At 35.3% G+C, this 19,492-nt stretch overlaps 1 protein-coding gene across 1 annotated transcript in view; it reads left to right on the plus strand.

Annotated features, from left to right (window-relative positions):
* Nucleotides 1-18,883, plus strand: part of LOC139698559 (chromatin-remodeling complex ATPase chain Iswi-like) — a 29,678-nt gene extending 10,795 nt beyond the window's left edge. Inside the window, exons 11-21 of the mRNA XM_071597398.1 lie at nt 3,585-3,779; nt 5,751-5,883; nt 5,961-6,109; nt 6,392-6,501; nt 6,686-6,812; nt 10,568-10,681; nt 10,808-10,933; nt 12,107-12,206; nt 14,491-14,642; nt 15,884-16,044; nt 17,817-18,883. Coding sequence (XP_071453499.1) covers nt 3,585-3,779; nt 5,751-5,883; nt 5,961-6,109; nt 6,392-6,501; nt 6,686-6,812; nt 10,568-10,681; nt 10,808-10,933; nt 12,107-12,206; nt 14,491-14,642; nt 15,884-16,044; nt 17,817-18,114 — 1,665 coding nt within the window. The 3' untranslated portion in view covers nt 18,115-18,883. The remainder of the gene's footprint in view (nt 1-3,584; nt 3,780-5,750; nt 5,884-5,960; nt 6,110-6,391; nt 6,502-6,685; nt 6,813-10,567; nt 10,682-10,807; nt 10,934-12,106; nt 12,207-14,490; nt 14,643-15,883; nt 16,045-17,816) is intronic.
* The last annotated feature ends 609 nt before the right edge of the window (nt 18,884-19,492 follow it).

Below are 19,492 nucleotides of genomic sequence, written 5' to 3' on the forward strand. Positions count from 1 at the left end.
TCCCTAGAGCCAATGCCTGTGTGAGCCCATATTATGCTGCGTCTTAAGAGTCTCCTGTTATCATTTTTTTATTTCAGGGTGTTAAGAATTGGGTGCATCTTAAATTCAAAGGCATCTTAGAATTGCAGAAATATCGTTATTTTTTTTAAATATAACCTATTTTTAGCTCCATACACTTCCCAGCATTTTTCCAACTTTTAAAAGGCATTTAAAAAATAGGATTTCCAAAAAGTTTATAGTTTTCCACCAAGGCATTTGATCAAGTTTGAAAATAAAAGGAGTCTCTGGGGGTCAAATCTGGTGAATACAGTGGATATTGTTTAAACTTTGAAACTTTAATTCCATAATTTTCGCCATTGAAACTGCAGGTGTTCACCTGTACATTGTCTTGATTGAAGATAATTTTATTCTTTATCAAAGGAGGACTATATTCTTGATTTCTTCACTCAGCCCATGCACTAACTATGCATAAAACTCCTTTATATATCATTTGTCTTTTTCGTGAGTAATCAACATAGGTGATCACTCAAAACCATATCATGGACTTTGTCAATCATTTCAGAAGTCCCTTCCAGTTGACATCCCGGACAATTTTCATTAATTGTGGATGTACGGCCAAGGTTAAACTCATTTACCCAATTGTAAACATTCGCAAATACAGGAGCAGATATGCCATGAACTTCATCCAACTTCTTTGATCTCTTTTGGTGTTAAGCCTTTTAAATAGAAGTATTTAATCTTCACATAAAACTCATTTTTTCCCATTTTGCTAAATAAATTAAAAGCCAATTGATAAAGCTGAAACTTAAACTGCAATCTAATGAGAGACGAGGCTTACTGAAAAAAATCTTTTCCAATGCTACGACCGCCATCTCTTTGTTTTTCTACAAAGTTATGGAACATCTCACATATGAAGCTGGAAACGTTAATATCCTCGGGATTTGCCTTTATTTGTTGTACATTTCAAAAGAACTAAAGGGACTTAAAAAGCAATTGCATTAGTCGCACCTTATGACAATACCTAATAACTGCACTTATAAAAAAATGAAGAATGGTAGAAAAAAATGGGTTACGAACTTCAGTATAGTGCTGTCAAAATATTACATATTCTTGTGATAATAATGTTATACTTGGTGTTCTTATAGGTAAGTAGTGCAGTTTTCAGCTAATGAGGCTCAAAAGAGTAGTGTAAGGAGCAGACAACACAATTGGGTTGTTTACTTGGATTCATAAGCTGAATTCACATTGTACCCTAATGTCTTAATAGTAATCTCTATATTATGTCTTAATTTCTTTGTGAAGGAAGTTACAAAAATACTTGTATGTCATGTCATAAAAAATGATATCAGACTTTCAAAAACTTAAACAATATACTTTTAAGGAAATAAATGCATCTCAGGAAGTTACAAAATGTATAATGTATTGCATTAGCTTAATTTAAAATTTTGTCGTTTTAGTTCCACAATTAATCTCATGAATACAATGTTAGGCACGTGCTACCTTAAAATTTTGTTTGCAAACATGCTTCTTGAAATTGTAGAAGTTATAAATTTCTTAAAGATTGATAAGTTAATGTAATGAAGGTGATCATGCAGTGGCTAATGTACTGGCTTCTCACCCAGATATTTTAACTGTGGTATCCTGATCTCTAATTGAGGTGCTTTGTGGAAAGAACTTTTAAGTGAGTGCACTGTCCGTCGGATGAGAAGTTAAACTACAGACCCCTTGGCACCTTTTGTAAAGAGTAGGCTAATGCCGATGCCAGGTTTCTATCCACTCTTCATCATTTCCTGTCCTATTGGCGTAAGTGGTCTTAGCTGTCAGTCACCTTTAAAAACTACTACTTAAAGTATTGAAATACGGTGGATCCTCAATAGTACAAACAATTCATTCCACTATCTTTCTCATTAAGCAAAACAGTCTTTCAGTGAAACAACTTCTTTGCATGTAAAATAATGTGAAATACGCTAGTGCATTCCACGCTGAAAAAATAAATTGTAGACAGGGTTTATTTGCAGAAAATTATGTATACATCATTTAGAATAGTTGATCACGTTCATCTTTTCTTCTGCTGTGGAATGAAGCAACTGGAAATGCAAAGTCATTTGTTAAAGCAAAAAAAATTGTTAACTATTTATGTTATGTTCCTAATTCCTTTTTACTAGAAAGCTATCGAGAGACATATTTTTCTCCAAAGCTTCAAATTTGGTTAAAAGGGACTCAGAAGGATCGTCAAATAAATAATGGCACATAGCCACTGCCTTATTGAGCAATGCCTCATATGTATGGTATGATACAAATGTTTTTGGTGACCTCTACGTCTGATTTAGCTTGCTATTTTGTACTCAATCCTTGTTGTGTTGTTACCAACACAACAAGGATCATGGAGTTTCTGAATCGTAAGCAAGCAGGGGTTTGATATCCAAATTGCTGCTCGCATTTGTGCTAAATAGCGGCATGATATGGTCTTTCATTAGCTTGTGGTTGTCCAAGGCATTCTTTCCCACAGTTATGTGGAAGTATAAAATATACGCTTCGGCATCTTCTTCCCGAAGAGACCTGTCTCATAATAATTGAAAACCTTTTTGGGCCTGTAATCATCAAAATCTATGAGCTTTTGAAGTCACCAATGAAGTTCCATACTGCCTTTGACTCAGAGGTTGCTGCTTCACCATGCCTCACGACACTATGTATGACAGTTCTCTTCATCATTTTCTCAATTCAGGAATTGCTTCCCTTGAATCCTTGTTCAGCCATTGATAACCCTGACATTTTAATTAGATTGGCAAAAATCGCTTTCCCATTCTCAAAAATTATATTCTTATTAATGGTGTCACATTGCAATTCCTTTTCGTTTATGCATATGAGAAGCAGCCTTTCATTGCTGTTGCCAACACAAAACTGTTGCATAGATACTCGTCACTCTATTTGAAGCATCCATCTCCTTAGTCTTGTCCATGTGTTTGAAGAAAAGGCCAATCGTTGATGTCGACCATTTGTAGATGTGCATACTAGATAAGCCACGCTCATACCATGTTCCAGATTTTCAATGAATTTATTTTTCATTTATACTGTTTTTTATTACAATTCTCTTTTGGATTTTTTTTGGGACCAATTTTAATACTGTGCAGAAAATATTAATAAGCTTTGCACAAAATTATAATTAATGTTTGAACACAAGTTTGGAAAAAATGTGTTATCTCTAGCAATGCAAAGGTGCTGGAGGAACGGGTACAAGAGACAAACTTAAGTAGTAAGTGTGCAATGAATCTGGGAATTCCCCTCTCCTTGTCACTGGCTGTGAGAAAAGTATCTTGTTAAGTAAGTTTTTTCGGGACCAATATTTTTGCTTGTTATGCAAATTACTCGCTGAGCTAGTTACTCACTAAGCAAGGTTCCACTGTACTATTCTTTATGTCTTATTGATTACTTTTCTTTGAGTTTTGACCATTTTCAAAAAAATAACAAAAATGTTGATAGAAATCATTTAATCATGAACATTTTGCTGTAATGATATCTTGCCATTGATTTGAATATTTTTTCGAAGATGTGAATTTCTTATATGAGTCTTTTGCTAATTGCAGTACTGTCGACTAGATGGACAGACACCACATGAAGATAGGCAGCGCCAGATAAATGAATACAATGCCCCAGGCTCTGATAAGTTTGTTTTCATGCTGTCTACTCGTGCTGGAGGTTTGGGTATTAACTTGGCAACTGCAGATGTTGTTGTAATGTTTGATTCTGATTGGAATCCCCAGATGGATCTCCAGGCAATGGTGAGTTACTTTATTTTTATATTCATGTTATGTTCCAGAGAGCATGGTAGTGAAGTGGGTAGTGTGTTGGATTGATCGCAATGCCAGGGTACAATTCCTGAGTACTGTCAGCTTTACGCAAGCTGTGTGTGATATTTTGCGTACAAGTTCTCCCTGGGAAATCTTAGGTGGCTCAGGGAAAGGAACCCCTTTTCTCATGTGTGAATTTCATGTGCTATCGGGCTTAGTATTGGGTGACCTCTACCCTTACCTCTATTTTGTACCTATGTGCTTTGAGGTGTAATGATTGTTATTGGTTTGATAAAATTTTATGTTGAGTGGACTATGTAGAGACGTCTATATAGTCTCCGAGTAGGTATATTTCATTGTTGAGAAAGATTGTTTATGGATGATTTTGGTGACATTCCTTTGTATGTGACAGACCAGACAACATAATGCATCCTTAGAATGATTGCCATTTTGATGAAAATGTATATGTTTCAAAATAGGCAGAAACATGCTGTAAATATTTAGTATGCAGCTGTCATACATTCCAACTTACAAGCTTTTGATTGTAATATCTGTAAGAAACATAAAGTAGTGAGCTTATCATTGGCAGGGTGGGGAAAACAAAATTATCTGGGTTACTTTTTTATGAAATAAAAAATTGTGTCAATCAAAATTTTACTAATTTGCAAGGATGACCCATAAGTAACACTGCCGCTTGAGTGACATTTTTGTTGCAGTTCGGTGTTTTAATATGGTTAGACATGATATAAGTAAAGGGAAATGTAGTTATGTACTTATAATGTTGGTTGCCGGGAATCATGGGTAGTCTGAGAGATTGAAGTCTCTTTGTAATGGGCAGTAGTCATGATGGTCTACAATGGTCGAAGGTATCATTCTAGTTCATACAGAAAGACCTACTAGTTTGCCAGAAGTAAAAAGCAGGTGACTGAAGAAGATAAAAGAGTCCTTACCTTCACAGCTGGTTAGGACCAATAAATTCATTGCTAGTGTGATAATATGGGCTGTACTTGTAGCAAAGTCACTTGGCAACTACTAGAATCTTTCTTCAACAAAATATGAATGGTTCGGGTGTGCAAATCTTAGCTTAAACCACAGTTAAATCTGTGATAAATATTTTTTGTTGTTTTTTTAGGATGGTTTTCAAAAATAATTCGGCAAAATCAATGATTAAATGAATGCCTTGTGAACAAGAGGGTTTACATTGACTTATACATCTTAGCACATTTGTGTACATATCTCGCAATTATCCGTATTTCACTGTCTGTCATGATCTTCATACTCTGCAAACCCATCAAGGGGCTGGTTTGTTGCAGAAATTTGCTAGCAAAAGCTAATGTTCGTAAAACATGAGTATATATTCATATAAGCTTTTCCTATCAATAATTTTCAGGATAACATCAGATAATGTACTCAAGTCACCTCGGGTCATATTATTGTGGTAAATTAAAGCTTATTGAAGTAGTAAGGGAAATAATGCTGGTTAAAAGATAACCTGGCTTTTAAAAAATCAATTATCCTACAATAACTTAAGTTTGATCCAGGTTTGCTTGTGTAAATTTTCATAATTATCAGTGTATCCATTTGGAGAAAAGGAACAAAAATAAACTTTTCAGCTCATCTATTAATGTTAGCAATTTTTATTCATGCGATGGTTTCAGTAAGTTGTTGGCCTACCTGCTAATGGTTGACCCAAGTTGTAATTTATTACAATGTGACAATTTCAGAAATTAAAAATCATTCGCTTTGACCAGAATGATTTTTACACTCTGACATTGTTACATTGTAATGTAAATTTAGTGGAGGACTCCATAAAAAGTTACTCTCATGGCATACCCCGGATTTTCTTGGGATTTTTTATTTATTGTTGAAAATTTTATAATTTATTTTTCGTCTCCTATGTAACATTTTACTTCAATTCCCAGTGAAGAGAAATGAAACCATATTCTTCACTTTTGTGATTAGGATCGTGCTCACCGTATCGGACAGCTGAAGCAAGTCCGAGTTTTCCGATTCATTACGGAGAACACTGTTGAAGAAAAGATCGTTGAGAGAGCTGAGGTGAAGTTGAGGCTAGACAAGCTAGTCATTCAGCAGGGTAAGTGCTATTCATTGAACTACTTAATGATTTCTGCAATTTTATTAAGAGAGTGACTTTGACCTCGAAATTTTTAGGACGACTTGTTGACAGCAAGTCCAATCATTTGAACAAGGATGAAATGTTGAGCATGATTAGGCACGGTGCCAATCATGTGTTTGCCTCCAAGGAATCAGCAATCACAGATGAAGACATTGACACAATATTGGAGAAGGGTGAAGCCAAGGTATTTATTATATCCAGCTATTGATTCAGATTGTGCATATTCTATGATCACAATAGTAAATGTGTTAACATGTGAAAATGAATATATCTATTAGTTATGATTGCTTATTGTGCTTTCTCTCAAATATTAATTGATGTATTTGATAAAGTGTACCATGGAGTATTATTTCTCAGAAATAATTCAAGCCTGACTAACTTTTGAGGTTTACTTTTTGTAAAATCCTTCTAAAACTTGTTTCTAATTAATGATTTCTTTTAAATTTCATTTTCTCTTCTTTTTCAGACAGACGAAATGAGGAAGAAGCTGGGAGCTTTAGGAGAATCTACTTTAAGGAACTTTACTGTGGATGCACCTACTGAATCAGTGTATCAGTTTGAAGGGGAGGATTATAGGTAAAGCCATTAAACTTGGGACTGCATTCTAAGTTCTTGCTTTTTTGGAGATTTGGATATGGAGATTTTATGTTAAATGGAATGCTAAAGTTAATTCATAGGTTTCTCCAAAACTTAAAGTTTGAATTTTACTGTGAAAGACCAATGGTGTTGAGTTTGTACTTGTTTCATATCTTGTTCACAGAGAAAAGCAGAAGATACTGGGCATTGGCAGCTGGATTGAGCCTCCAAAGCGTGAAAGAAAGGCCAACTATGCAGTAGATGCATATTTTAGAGAAGCTTTGAGGGTTTCAGAGCCCAAGGCTCCTAAGGTATTTGCCTAATCCTATTTTTTAGCTTTCATGTTTCCTATGTTCTTAAATAATAATTATAATTTATTTTCCCTTTTGATACACACATACATAGTATGGTACAGATTATCATCCAGTAAACAATCGTATAAGGTATGGCAAAAATTACGGTAACTTAAAAATTACTGGCCGCAAAAAGATTTTGCACCCAATATAAAATTCCCAGGTTACCTATAAAGTTACCTAGGATAGGTATAGTCATTCACAATGTAAAATCATATTTTATTTATGTACTTAAGCAATTTCATTTTAAAAATAGAGTGATTTGTTGTGTTTTAAACTTGAGAGAAGCTTGTTGTACATTTTGATGCACAGAGAACCAGGTTCCTCGGATATCATTGTTATGCTATCAGATACTACACATATATGCTTCTTGTCCTAGTCTAATAGGAGAGTGCTATTATTTTATGGTAAAGAGCCATATTCTTATTTCAAAAATTACAGTATTATAAATGAACACTTTGGGGACTTAATATGGCAAGGGTTTTAAAGAGTGATCTGAAGTGAGCACTGAAGGGTTTATTACACATGGACATAAGCTATTTCTTTGAGTAATAAATACTTTATTTAACTTAGTTTAGGACTCACTTCCTCAGATTGTGATACCATATAATGTGCAATGTCTGTTCAAAAAGTATCCCAACTTTTGTGTTTTTTCAAAAATTATTTATTTATTCATGAATATATATTTTGTCCCCTTCAAAGTAATCCCCATTAGATATTATACACTTGTGCCAGCGTGTTTTCCAATCCTCAAAGCACTTCAAAAAATCATTTTTTGTGAACTTGTTCAGCTCCTCCTTCAATGCAGTCTTTTATATCGTCAATCGTAGCATAGCATCATCCTTTCATGGGCCTCTTCAGTTTCGGGAACAAGAAAAAGTCTCTGCGGGCTAGATCTGGGGAATAGGGTGGCTGCGGCATCATTAGGGTGTTGTTTTTGACCAAAAATTGGCGCACAAGTGACAATGTCTCAGCAGGGGCGTTGTCATGGTGCAAAAGCCAATTTTTGTTCTTCCACAAATCCTGGCGTTCGTGGCAGATTGCTTTGTGCAAATTGTGCATAACTTGCTGGTAGTATTCCTTATTTACCGTTCTACCCTGTTGCAAGAAATCATGATGCACCACATCCCTGCAATTGAAGAAAACTGTAAGCAAAACTATCACATTCGGCCCAAATTTGGTGGGCTTTTTTTGGTCTAGGCTCATGCTGCAGTTTCCTTTGGGATGATTGAGCTTTAATTTCCACGTCATAACCATAAACCCATGATTCGTCATCAGTTATGGCCCTCTGGAGCAAATTTGGGTCATCGCGGACTGAGTCGAACACCTCACTATCAATGTTACTGCGTTGCTGTTTTTGGTCGAAATTGAGCAAGAATTGAGGCATGAATTTTGCAGCGAACAGTGTCATACCCAAATTATTAGTAAAAATCGAATGGCACGAGCCAATCGATATGTTTTTAGGCCCTTGGCAACTTCTCTAATGTGGATTCGACAATTGGCCAATACTATTTTCTTCACTTCATCAATGCTTGCATCTATTCTTGATGTGCTCAGGCATCCGGCACGCTCTTTGTCGTTCACATCTTCTCGGCCCTCTGAGAACATTTTGTGCCACTGGTAAAGATTGCTTCGATCCTCCATATGCTACAGTCAACATTGGGAATGCATCCACATTCTTAATTTCGTTTTTTTTCACAAAATTTGATACAAATTCTTTGATTAATTTCTTGTACAAATTCTTCGATTCATTTTTTGGAACAGGAAAAAATTGGAACAAGCCAAAAAACGTCCAAGCAAAACAGCTGTCAACAATTAACTGAAAATTCCAAATGGCCAAACTTTTCCGCATGAGTGAGACACATAAGTACCAACATAGTGCCACAAAAAAATCGAAGATCAAATGAAAAATTCTCCCTTTTGAATCCATTGTTTTGATTGTCCTTGGGTCTCGGGTGTGAAGTAATGGGCCCAAAGGCTCGCTTTGTGGTTGTGAAACTTTGCTAAACACTCAATTGAAACATCTTGAAATGTTATTAGGAAAAGGATGAGGAAATCTTCTATCATGGATGGGATAATTAGAAAGATAGATGAGAGAAGGAAACGTAAGAATGTAAATACCGAGTTAGGTAGAAGGTAGCAAAAATAATTAAGTTATAAACTGAGATGGGTAAAAAAAGACAAAAGAAGTGTGGTGAAGACCCAATGCGAGGAATTGGAAAGTCTGCCAAGGAAGGCTTGTTGTTGTGTTGGAAGGTTGAAGTTGGTTTGCTGTACGAGATGGTTAACACGTCGCATACCAGGATATTTAAATGGGTTTTAACCCTCTGTTCTTTGAGTGATACTTCATGAAAAACTTTTTTTTATGGAGTGGAGCATCACAAGAAGAGTTTACTTACCTCATCTCCTTCCTTGTTTTCTTGAAGCACAAACTTGGCATCTTCTTGTGTGGTATTTCTTTTTCCCCTCACCAAGATAGAAATGAGATAATGTTTACTAAGGTCTCTCGAGAGACGATAAGGGTGATCCTTTGAAGGAACAGTTTCAATGAGGTAACTCTTAATATTTATTCCATCCTGAGAACTTCATCGATTACCTTCTTCCTACTTGATGTATGGATATGAAAAGGGACTACTACTTCTCCCTACCTTGATGTATGGATATGAAAAGGGACTTTTTCTAGAGTGGGATGTGGGGTTTTATTTTGTTAGGAGAGGCAAGATATTTATGTGGTAGTTAATTCCATCCAAAAAACACACCTTAACCAGCAGATTCCCGATAATTATGGAATTTCAGTTGTAACTGCCCTAATCCCTAAAATTAGCTAATGTTAAATATTTTACATTTTTAGTCAACTCCTCTCTTTCTTAATACCAATTTAATTAGTAACTTGGATTAAAGAGTAAAATTTTCAAGTAATTCAAAGTATAAGTTGGTATTTGTTTAACAGTAAGTATCATTGTGCAAAATGACCTGGATATCATATTGTTATCATCCCATTTGCACAAAACTCATTGCTGTATAAATTGGCTGAAATCATAAAAAATTTTAATGTATAATATTCAATCATTTTTTTTGATATTTGGATTCAGTGAAATGGTAATTTCAGATTTCCCACATGTATTTCCAATTGAACAAGCAATATGCTGACTTCTGGAACACATTAATTTAATGTTTTAATATAAATAAATCATTCCAAATCCTCCTTTACAACTTTACAAATTTTTGTACTTACACCTAATCAGTTAATCATAGCATTAAATAACTTTATAGTACCCTCATTAAGCTCTGCTTCACAGTTAAGGAATATATTGTACTTCTTTTATGGCCTTTTATTAGATTTTATTTGGGGCTCCTATCAAGAACAAAATATGCAATTTATGTTGCATCTACTTCCCATTTCTTGGTCCTTTTGTATTTATTAGGTATGGAAATGAGGCTGTTAACAGTGTATTTATTTGGAAAGTTGAGAATTTTTGGTTTGCAATACCCTGAAGTGTTCAATCATTTGGAATTCTGTCAATTTTGCAATAATGGTTGAAGAGCATCTTAATGTTAATTCTAAAGTAAAGAGTGAATTTGGTCACCTTTCAAATCCTGCCAGTTGATTTTCTGATTATCCTAGAATTTTAACTTTCCATACAAATAAATCACCGAACATACCCTCTCTGCACCTGGTAAAAACTTGAATTTCTTTTTCTAAATTTCTCTAGGCACCTAGACCCCCAAAACAACCCATTGTCCAAGACTTCCAGTTCTTCCCACCTCGTCTCTTTGAATTGCTAGATCAAGAAATCTACTTCTATAGAAAAACTGTCGGGTATAAGGTAAGTACAACGATTACAAATCTGTACTGAAAAATTATTTCTTGTCAATGAGTATGTCAGCTTAATTAGAAATCAGAGGTTACATTAAAATTCTCATGCACTGTAACTATAAATAATTTTTTTAAGGTACCAAAAAATTCAGAATTAGGGAGTGATGCATCTCGTATTCAGAAAGAAGAGCAGCGTAAGATTGATGATGCTCAGCAACTGTCTGAAGAAGAGCATACTGAAAAGGAAAAACTATTAACTCAGGTATGGTTTTAAATTTCATGGAATTAAATAATGTTTTTTTCCTATTAAATACAATGTTTAGGTTACAACTGTGGTGCTAATCAGACTTATCTTTATTTAATGTGTACCTGTCTAACCTGAAGGCCATAATGTAAAATTTATAATGAGGCAGAGTGAAAGATGATGTTAAATAGTGAAATGGTTTATGTGTATTTAATAATCTCTGTGCTCTTCTATTTGCTGATAGATACCCAAGTTGTTAACTATTATATTGCAATTATTATTGCAACAAGTAAAATGACAATCAATGAAATAAGGTTTCCAACCTTTGTAGAAATAGAAATAAACATTTATTATTAATAATTGATACATCATTTTAAAGCTTGGACATTCCTCCATATGACTTAACAATGCCATCTTAGTTGATGGGTTTTTGTAGGCATGGAGGCAGTATATGTACGCACATGTCACTTCATTTTGCTGCCATGTCATTGCACAAGTGTTGGACCTCATCTTTGACCTCGTCATCAGTGCTTCTTATGGGTGAGGAGTCCTTGGTGTTCCACATCACACTTGAGATTAAACAGCAATCACATGAGTGGCAGCATTCCTCTTTAACCAAAGCCTTGAAAATTCAGGAAAATGCAGTCTGCCAGCAAAATCGTGGAAATTGTGTTTTTGGAATGAAGCCGGGTGTAGTTGTTCAACTTGGGTCTTGAACACACATTAAATGCTGACATGTATTGAGAGACTCTCAAACAGCTAATGCAGGTTGTTCAAAACCAGAGAAGAGAATTTTTGAGCAAGCGCCCCTTCCGCGATGATGGTTGCCCCCACATCACCTATCAAACTATCACTCCTGAAACATTTTGGATGGGACATCATCACCCACAATTATGAGGTCCAACACTTGCTATTCAGCATAGTGGTGAGCTGGTATATGTGCAAAGAAAAACTGCCTTAGCACCTAGGAAAGCACGTCAATTGAAATGGTAGAGAAATAGTGTTGAAAGATAAAGAAATGTTCATGCTTTAGAATGATGTATCACTTATTGAAAATAAAATTTGTTTTTGTTTCCAAAAATATTGGAGACTTTACTTTTGAGATCACCCTTGTACATTTAACTTTGATTATATTTGCGATATTATTTGAAGTTAAATTACTTAAGAATTGATAAACTCATTTTCTTTCAGGGATTTACCAATTGGACCAAACGAGACTTCAATCAGTTCATAAAAGCAAATGAGAAATATGGCCGAGATGATATTGAGAACATAGCTAAAGATGTAGAAGGTAAGGATGCTGGTTTTCAAATTCACTAGAAATTCCAGAATAGCCTGTAAAATTAGTTAATCCTGAAGACTTCAAAAGTCAACAAATAATGACTGCTTCAACAATCCTGAGCATTTTTATTTGGCAGATTGATCCTTAATTCTGAAAACTCTTTCTTCAAAATAATCCCTAGTTCCATTTTTTCTTTAACCCAAAGCTTAATTAGGCTATAATTCCAAAGGATTTCCTGATAAAACTGCTCCTTATATTGCCATTCCTACACCATATCAGGTAGTTAACCAATCTTATGGTATTATATGTTCTGCACTCGGAGGAAATGAATAATAGCAATATGATGCATTATAAGAGGCATATGCAAAAATTAAGGGCTATTTTGTCAAAAAATTTCTCATTAGATAAGGTTTTCATTCACAGTTCCATGCAAACCTACTTCACTCTTCTTTGTAACCACCATTCACTTCTAAGCACTTTTCACAATGCTGCACCAGTTTCTTTAATCCCTCAGCATAGAAGCTTGCTGTCTGGTAATTGAACCAGTTGACAGTGGCAGTCTTTAAGTTCCTCATCATTTTGAAACCATTGACCATCAAGCCACTGTTTCAAGTGCAAGAAGAGGAAATAGACCCTAGCTTCAAAGTCCTCTTTATCTTTCCAGTAGCATTCCAAAAATGCAGGTGTATTCAGAATCCTTAGCTCTTAGTTTTGGTTATTAAGCATTTTTGGTGCTCATCTTGCCCATAATTTGTGATATCCTAGCTTGTACATAGCAATCGTGTAAATGGGGGTGTGTGCATCAAGAGGAAATTTATCAGCCTGGGGACTTATCGTCGATCAGATTTCAGTTGTTGGTCAACTTGTTGAATGATTTTTTCAATCTGTATACTAGGCCTGCCACTTCCCTCTTCATCATGCACATTTGTGCAGCCATTTTTGAAGTCTCGTCATGATCCGTTAACCTTCCCTTCATTCACTACTGTAGGTCCATAAATTAGGCACAACTCCCAATTAATATGGGCAGCTGATGATCCTTTTGCGCGTAAAAATGAACTCATGGGGCCATAATTTTTGTGGACATTGTTATCTACATTCACTTACAGGCAATCACGTACAGAATGAAAACAATAACTTCAGTGGATATGGAAACAATCATTAAAATGCGCCGCATGCAAATAACTTTGTTCCGACCCATCAATATTTAAATATAAGGAAATTGCCCTTACTTTTTAATTATGTTTCGTACTTGGCAATTCTGATTGAAGCTAAAGGCATAACTTAGTTTCTCTTCATATTGCATATTTTCCACAACCTAGATTTTGTTGAAGTTGAAAGTTTCCTGATGAAAATATTTTCCTCTCTTACTAGAATATATGTACCTGTAAGGTGCTTCTTGGAGGAGGAATCATTAAGCATTAGTCAAGTTATTAATAGGAGATGTTCAGGTGATTTTGTTTGGGGAGCTGAATGGAAGAGGGAGAAGGGGGCATTGCCAAGGGTGCTGGGTTGTTTTACTTAGCCAAATGTTATCATATATCAAGAATGGAGGATTAGAGGAAAAACGTCATGAAGCACAAACTTAGCCTCTGCCATATTTTCTTGTAAATTCAAAGTTCTCCACTTTTCAAGATTGGGTCCCTCAGTTACTTAATGTAAGATCTGAGAGGCAAAAATCTCCATTAAGTGACAGCTTCTCATCCAACCCAAAATCACCTCAATGCTTCCTGCTAATGACATGTCTTTTGTTCCATGATGCCTCCTCCTCTTCCTAAAAGCGCATTTTAAATACTAGTATGGCTATGAAATAATTTCACCTGATGATGTTCAACTTCAATGAAAACTTGGTCATGAGGAATATAAATCAAGGAGTAACAAAAAAATTATACCTTTCATTTCAATATAAAACATTCCACAAAGTTTCCCCAGTTACAGTAAACCTTTGCAAAATTCTGATTTTTGTTAAAAGGTTTAGCAATCCTTAATTCTACCAACTCCGCTCCTCAAACCAAATGAGTTTCTGCTGTTATTTTCATTCAAAAGGTCATTTCAGGAAGCTAGAGAAAAGGTGTTCAGAAAGCCAGTTGAACTAATTGAGCCCTTAGGCCATCTAGATTGCATTGTTCATGAGGGAGAAGTAACTCCATATTAAAGATATGAAAAGCTGGAGCAGTTTTTGTTTTTAATGGTAGTCTTCTTTATAAAAACCTGAGCTCATAGGATGTGCATTCCTTCCAAAGACTCAATTTATTTTTGATTTTATGTTTTCTCTAAAGCTGATTTATTTTTCTAGGTAAGACCCCTGATGAAGTAATGGAATACAGCTCTGTGTTCTGGGAACGCTGCCATGAACTTCAAGACATTGACAGAATAATGGCGCAGATTGAACGAGGAGAGATTAAAATACAGAGGAGAGCAAGTATAAAAAAAGCTCTTGATGCCAAGGTTTGTAAATTAAGTTATTAACGTATGCAAAAACTTTATTTTTCAACTTATCGTTTGAGTTCTCATGTGATGTGACTTTTCGGTTCTTTGCCTAAAAGTCAGTTCTGTGAACCCGATAGCATGGATCTGGTCATATTATTAATTATTGGGTGACGTATAATTTATTTGTGAAAAAATAGGAAGTGTATTTATTCAGTGGGCATGTAGTTTATTTGGTAGTCAAGCGCTTATGATAAATTTTAGATGGATACCGACTTAATATTGCAGATATCTTAGCTTCATATAATGAGACGCGACCATCCAACACTTAGTTATTATAACTGAAAAAGTGTTTCATTTTGAGACTGCCACATGTGTAATTAAATGCATACTGCTGTTATTTGATAATATAGGAGGCCAGAATATTCTGTCAAGGAACACTCGTTATTTTTGTGCTATTTTCTGTGAAAGCCAAGTGTTGGAAGTTTACTTTCTACGGAAATTACTGCAACATATTCATTATTGACAGGCCAGTAATTCCTTCAGAGATACATTGGGTATTCCAGTAAATGGTAACCTTAAAAAAACCTTTCATTGTATTTTAAAATTATTAGTGTTCACATTAAAGAACGACACTAAGATAATTAGTCAGTTGTATTGGGGAGGCAGTGGATCTGTTGATGTTGATCAAATTCAGAGTAGGTCATATTATTTTATGTGGGTAACGATGTGAGCTCATTCTAACTTGTATTGAATTTGTATTGGAATATTGAAGACTTAGAAGGAGAGTGTTTGGTGGTAAGCAAGCCTAAGAGAGAAAGCGTATGGCATGATGAAGGAAGTTACAAGTTAATGGGTGTTGAAAAATTGTTTATCGTAGTAGTTGTGGTGAGTGATTGGCAGGGTATTCATTTTCCTGTTATGTGGGATTTTGAGGTGTAGTTTCTACGTTCATCAAATACCTGCCTTGACTAGTGGACTATTGCCAATAATAATACGCAGCTGCAATTTGTTTCCAATTCCCAGGAAAGTGTACATATGGGTTTCACTGAACTTAAGAAATATTTGTGTGATTTACTGAGCAGGTAATATTTCATTTATTTTTAAAACATCATTTTGAAATAATGCTTTTGTCAGATCTCCAAATTTCCTGAGCATATCAATTGATTTGTCGATGTTTTATTCGTAAAAAATAAATTCGTGACGTCAGAATTTTTATTTCAAATTTATATATATTTTGAGCATATTGTATTCTTTTTCAGATGGCTCGTTATCGTGCACCTTTCCATCAGCTTCGCATTGCATATGGTACAAACAAGGGGAAGAATTACACAGAAGAAGAAGATCGCTTTCTTGTATGCATGCTACATAAATTGGGCTTTGACAAGGAAAATGTGTATGAGGAACTTCGTGCTGCTGTCAGGTATGTATACTATATTATTTATATTTGTATATATTTATGAGGGGCTACTCAAAAGAAACCAGAAATGTCTGTAGTAGGCCAGTGTATTTTTAGTACAGACCCCCATCGTTACTGTTAAATAGCTTGGGTGGAGCTACAGGTGCCCAGAGACTAGCCCGGGAATCGAACCCGGGACCCTGTGTCCAACCCTGGTCAGTGTCCAACGCTCTGCCCTCTGGACTACTGTGGCCTACATATGTATATACATGGATGGTCTGTAAAGTTTGCGACCTAACAACGCAGTAATTCCCACCACTTGTAAAAAACTTTTAACGGATTCATCCAATAATGTGCCTTAAAATCCCAGGCAAGGCGAATGATTTTTACACTCTGAAATTCTTGCATTAAAAAGACTACAAAATAAAAACCTATCTAGAGTCGAAATTGAATTCCCAAGTTTTTGTTGAAACACTGAATGCTAAGTGTCCTTATGCCTCTTTTAATATTATAGTGGACTTGGACTTTCTCCATCAGGTAACTGATTCGAGTTTATGCACAAAAAACTTGGTGATTTAAAAGTACAATTGCAGTTAAAATAACTTCAAAATTAATAAGAATCGTGATGATAGTAATGTTCTATTGTTGAAATTACTCTGGTTGATTAGACTCTATTTTGTTCAAGATCATTAAAATGTCATTGTAGCATAAAAACATACCCTGTTCTTGAATTATGAATAAATAGCAATTCCATTTAGATATAATGATTGAAACCTTGAATGTTCAATGCATTAGCTAAAAAAATTGACAGTTTAGCATTATTTGTGAATGAACAAAATGTTGATGTTATATGTAGTACTGAACAATGACTTAATTATAAAGAAATTTAGGGGGTGAATATGAATGGGTTTTATTTTGCTTCCTCATAATATAGACAAAATGTAAAATTTGATGGTGTTTTAATTTTTGTTCTAAATGGTTTAATCTCCTGAGGCTCTTGTATATCTTTTGAATTGTTTACTGGCATGGATCTTTAGTGCTGTGCTTATAGAAAAGTGCCATATTTACATTATGGGAACTTATAGATCATCTTCTGGTAAATATTCAATCTTTTTAGGTAATTTAATCAATGCACTAGAAAAATCTGTGCTTGTAACAAAGAACTTGATCTTACATGGCGATTATATTCTGGTCACCATGTCATGGTAAACTGATATTATATATTATATCTGCTGTCCTCTGGTATTTTGTTGGGTCTTGTATGTATATTTTCATATTTTCAGGACCATTAAAGCAATTTTATGATGATTATTTCTTCATTGTGGCTAAGAGACTGGGAGGATTTAACAGCTGGTGATAAAATGCAGATTCCTGACAGCAGCTCTCTTTAACTTTACATCAGCCCATTCATATTTTCCTATTCTTCCTGAAAAGACCCCGTTTTTGTTGTGATAAAGTTAATAAGGCGTAATATTGTTCACCTTATAATCCATTGGTAACTGAGGGATACAATTTTGCACCATCGTATACTCTAGTTTTGAGAAAAAATTGTTGTTTTGAGAATCATATATGCCCTCTACTTCAAGCAGCATAATGATTTGCATGTATGCTAAAATATACATTAAGATTCTTTGGTGTATCTGGATGAAATTTTTTATAAAGCACACCCACATAGTGCATTATTGTCATGTTAAATGACGTCTTGGAGCAATTTGATTGTTGTCCATAACTGTTTTTTTAGTGATAATTTGTGTGGTGGAATTGCTAACCAAGGTTAATGCTTTCTCGTGCATTAGGTCTGCCCCACAATTCAGGTTTGATTGGCTCCTGAAGTCTCGTACAGCAATGGAACTCCAGAGGCGTTGCAACACACTGATAACACTGATTGAGAGAGAGAACCAGGAATTGGAGGAGAAGGAGCGCCAAGAGAAGAAGAAGAGGGGACCAAAGGGTGGTGGGACACCCTCAGGTGGTGTGGGGATGGGTGGAGGGGGCGGTGGCATGGGTGTGGGCGGAACAGGCAAGAGGAAGGGCGAGAATGCCACGCCTGAGAGTGGTAGAGGACGCAAGAAGAAGCGAACAGTGGACAAATGAGCAATCTCCAGTATTTTAGGCATGAAAGCATTACTGACAACATTCCCTAAGATTTGGACTCAAATGTTGCTCTAATACCCAGGATTTGGTGACAACTTGAATGCCAAATTATTCAGGATATTCCAGGTGTATCATGTCTTTTTAACACGTATAGAAGTAAGTTCCCAAGACAAACTTATTATTATGAATGTGAATGGAAGTTTTAGGTGTTCTCTTAAATTATGTGCGTTCGGTGATAGTATTGCAGTGAGACTTGTCATCGTGATTTTCTTCAAACTTTTCACGTCCCCTTCATATGCAAGGGACATTTTTGGGTGTTTTTTACCCATGTAACTCATTTTCCGTGAAGCTCACGGTGGCTGCCGCTCGTGTGGTAATTTTTTTATTTTATAAACAATGTAAATTATGAATAAATGTTTTGTGTACACTTATAGTTTGCTAGATACCTGGCTGCCGTAAGAAGTCAAAAATGTTGTAATTCACCTAGTGTAATCAAGAAGCCAACACTATGATACGTACAACAGTCTGATTAACAGTCTGATGCTCCATTGGATAGTAAGCCAGAATTCAAACTGAATGTGACCATGTCACAATGAATAATATTTTTGGTATGCTGGGCTGACTGGCCAGGGAGTGCAAGGCAGGATTGTGTCAGGAGTTCGTTTTTAGAATGTTCAAATGAACATCCAGAGTTTTGGCTCCAAGTTCTTACGTGCAGGTATTGAGTGCAATAGCAAATAATTCATACACTAATGAATAAATAAGTGCAAAACACAATTCACCTTTGTTTTCATCATTATTTAATGTTGCCAATTTTCACCATGCATATTTCACCATTTTAATATTATTTCATTGCTGGAGGTAAGGAATGTTTTGTCAACATGGAACTAATTGTTTAAGAGACAAGAACTAAAGTTAAATGATATGATCATATTTTCAGGTACTCATCTCAGGACTTCAAGGGGGTCACAGGTTGTGTAGAAACCATTTTAACAGTAGGAAATATTTGATTCCATACTTACGTATATGCCTAATTATTAAGACTGCATATGATTTGAAGTTCTTGTATTGATGTTTACTTCACTGATTCATTTAACAGTGCTAGCTAGGTACATCAATGCTTTGTCCAGATGAAGTCTTGACTCTAGTTTTATATGGACTTAATTGTGGTGCATTCCAATTCTCAGTTAAACAGAATGGTCATTCTCATGAAATAAAGACCACACTATTTGTCCTCTGAATTTTATTCAGGTACAACTAGTTTGTGTCATCATATACTTGCTCATATGTGTGCAGTACAGTTAAATTGGTTGCATAAGACATTAAAGGTCAATGTCAAGGTACCTATTTCTATCCAAATTAGCCATTTGACTAGTAT

This window comes from Hetaerina americana, unplaced genomic scaffold (genome assembly GCF_022747635.1).
Source record: "Hetaerina americana unplaced genomic scaffold, ioHetAmer1.1.p SCAF_89, whole genome shotgun sequence".
NCBI classification, from domain to species: domain Eukaryota; kingdom Metazoa; phylum Arthropoda; class Insecta; order Odonata; family Calopterygidae; genus Hetaerina; species Hetaerina americana.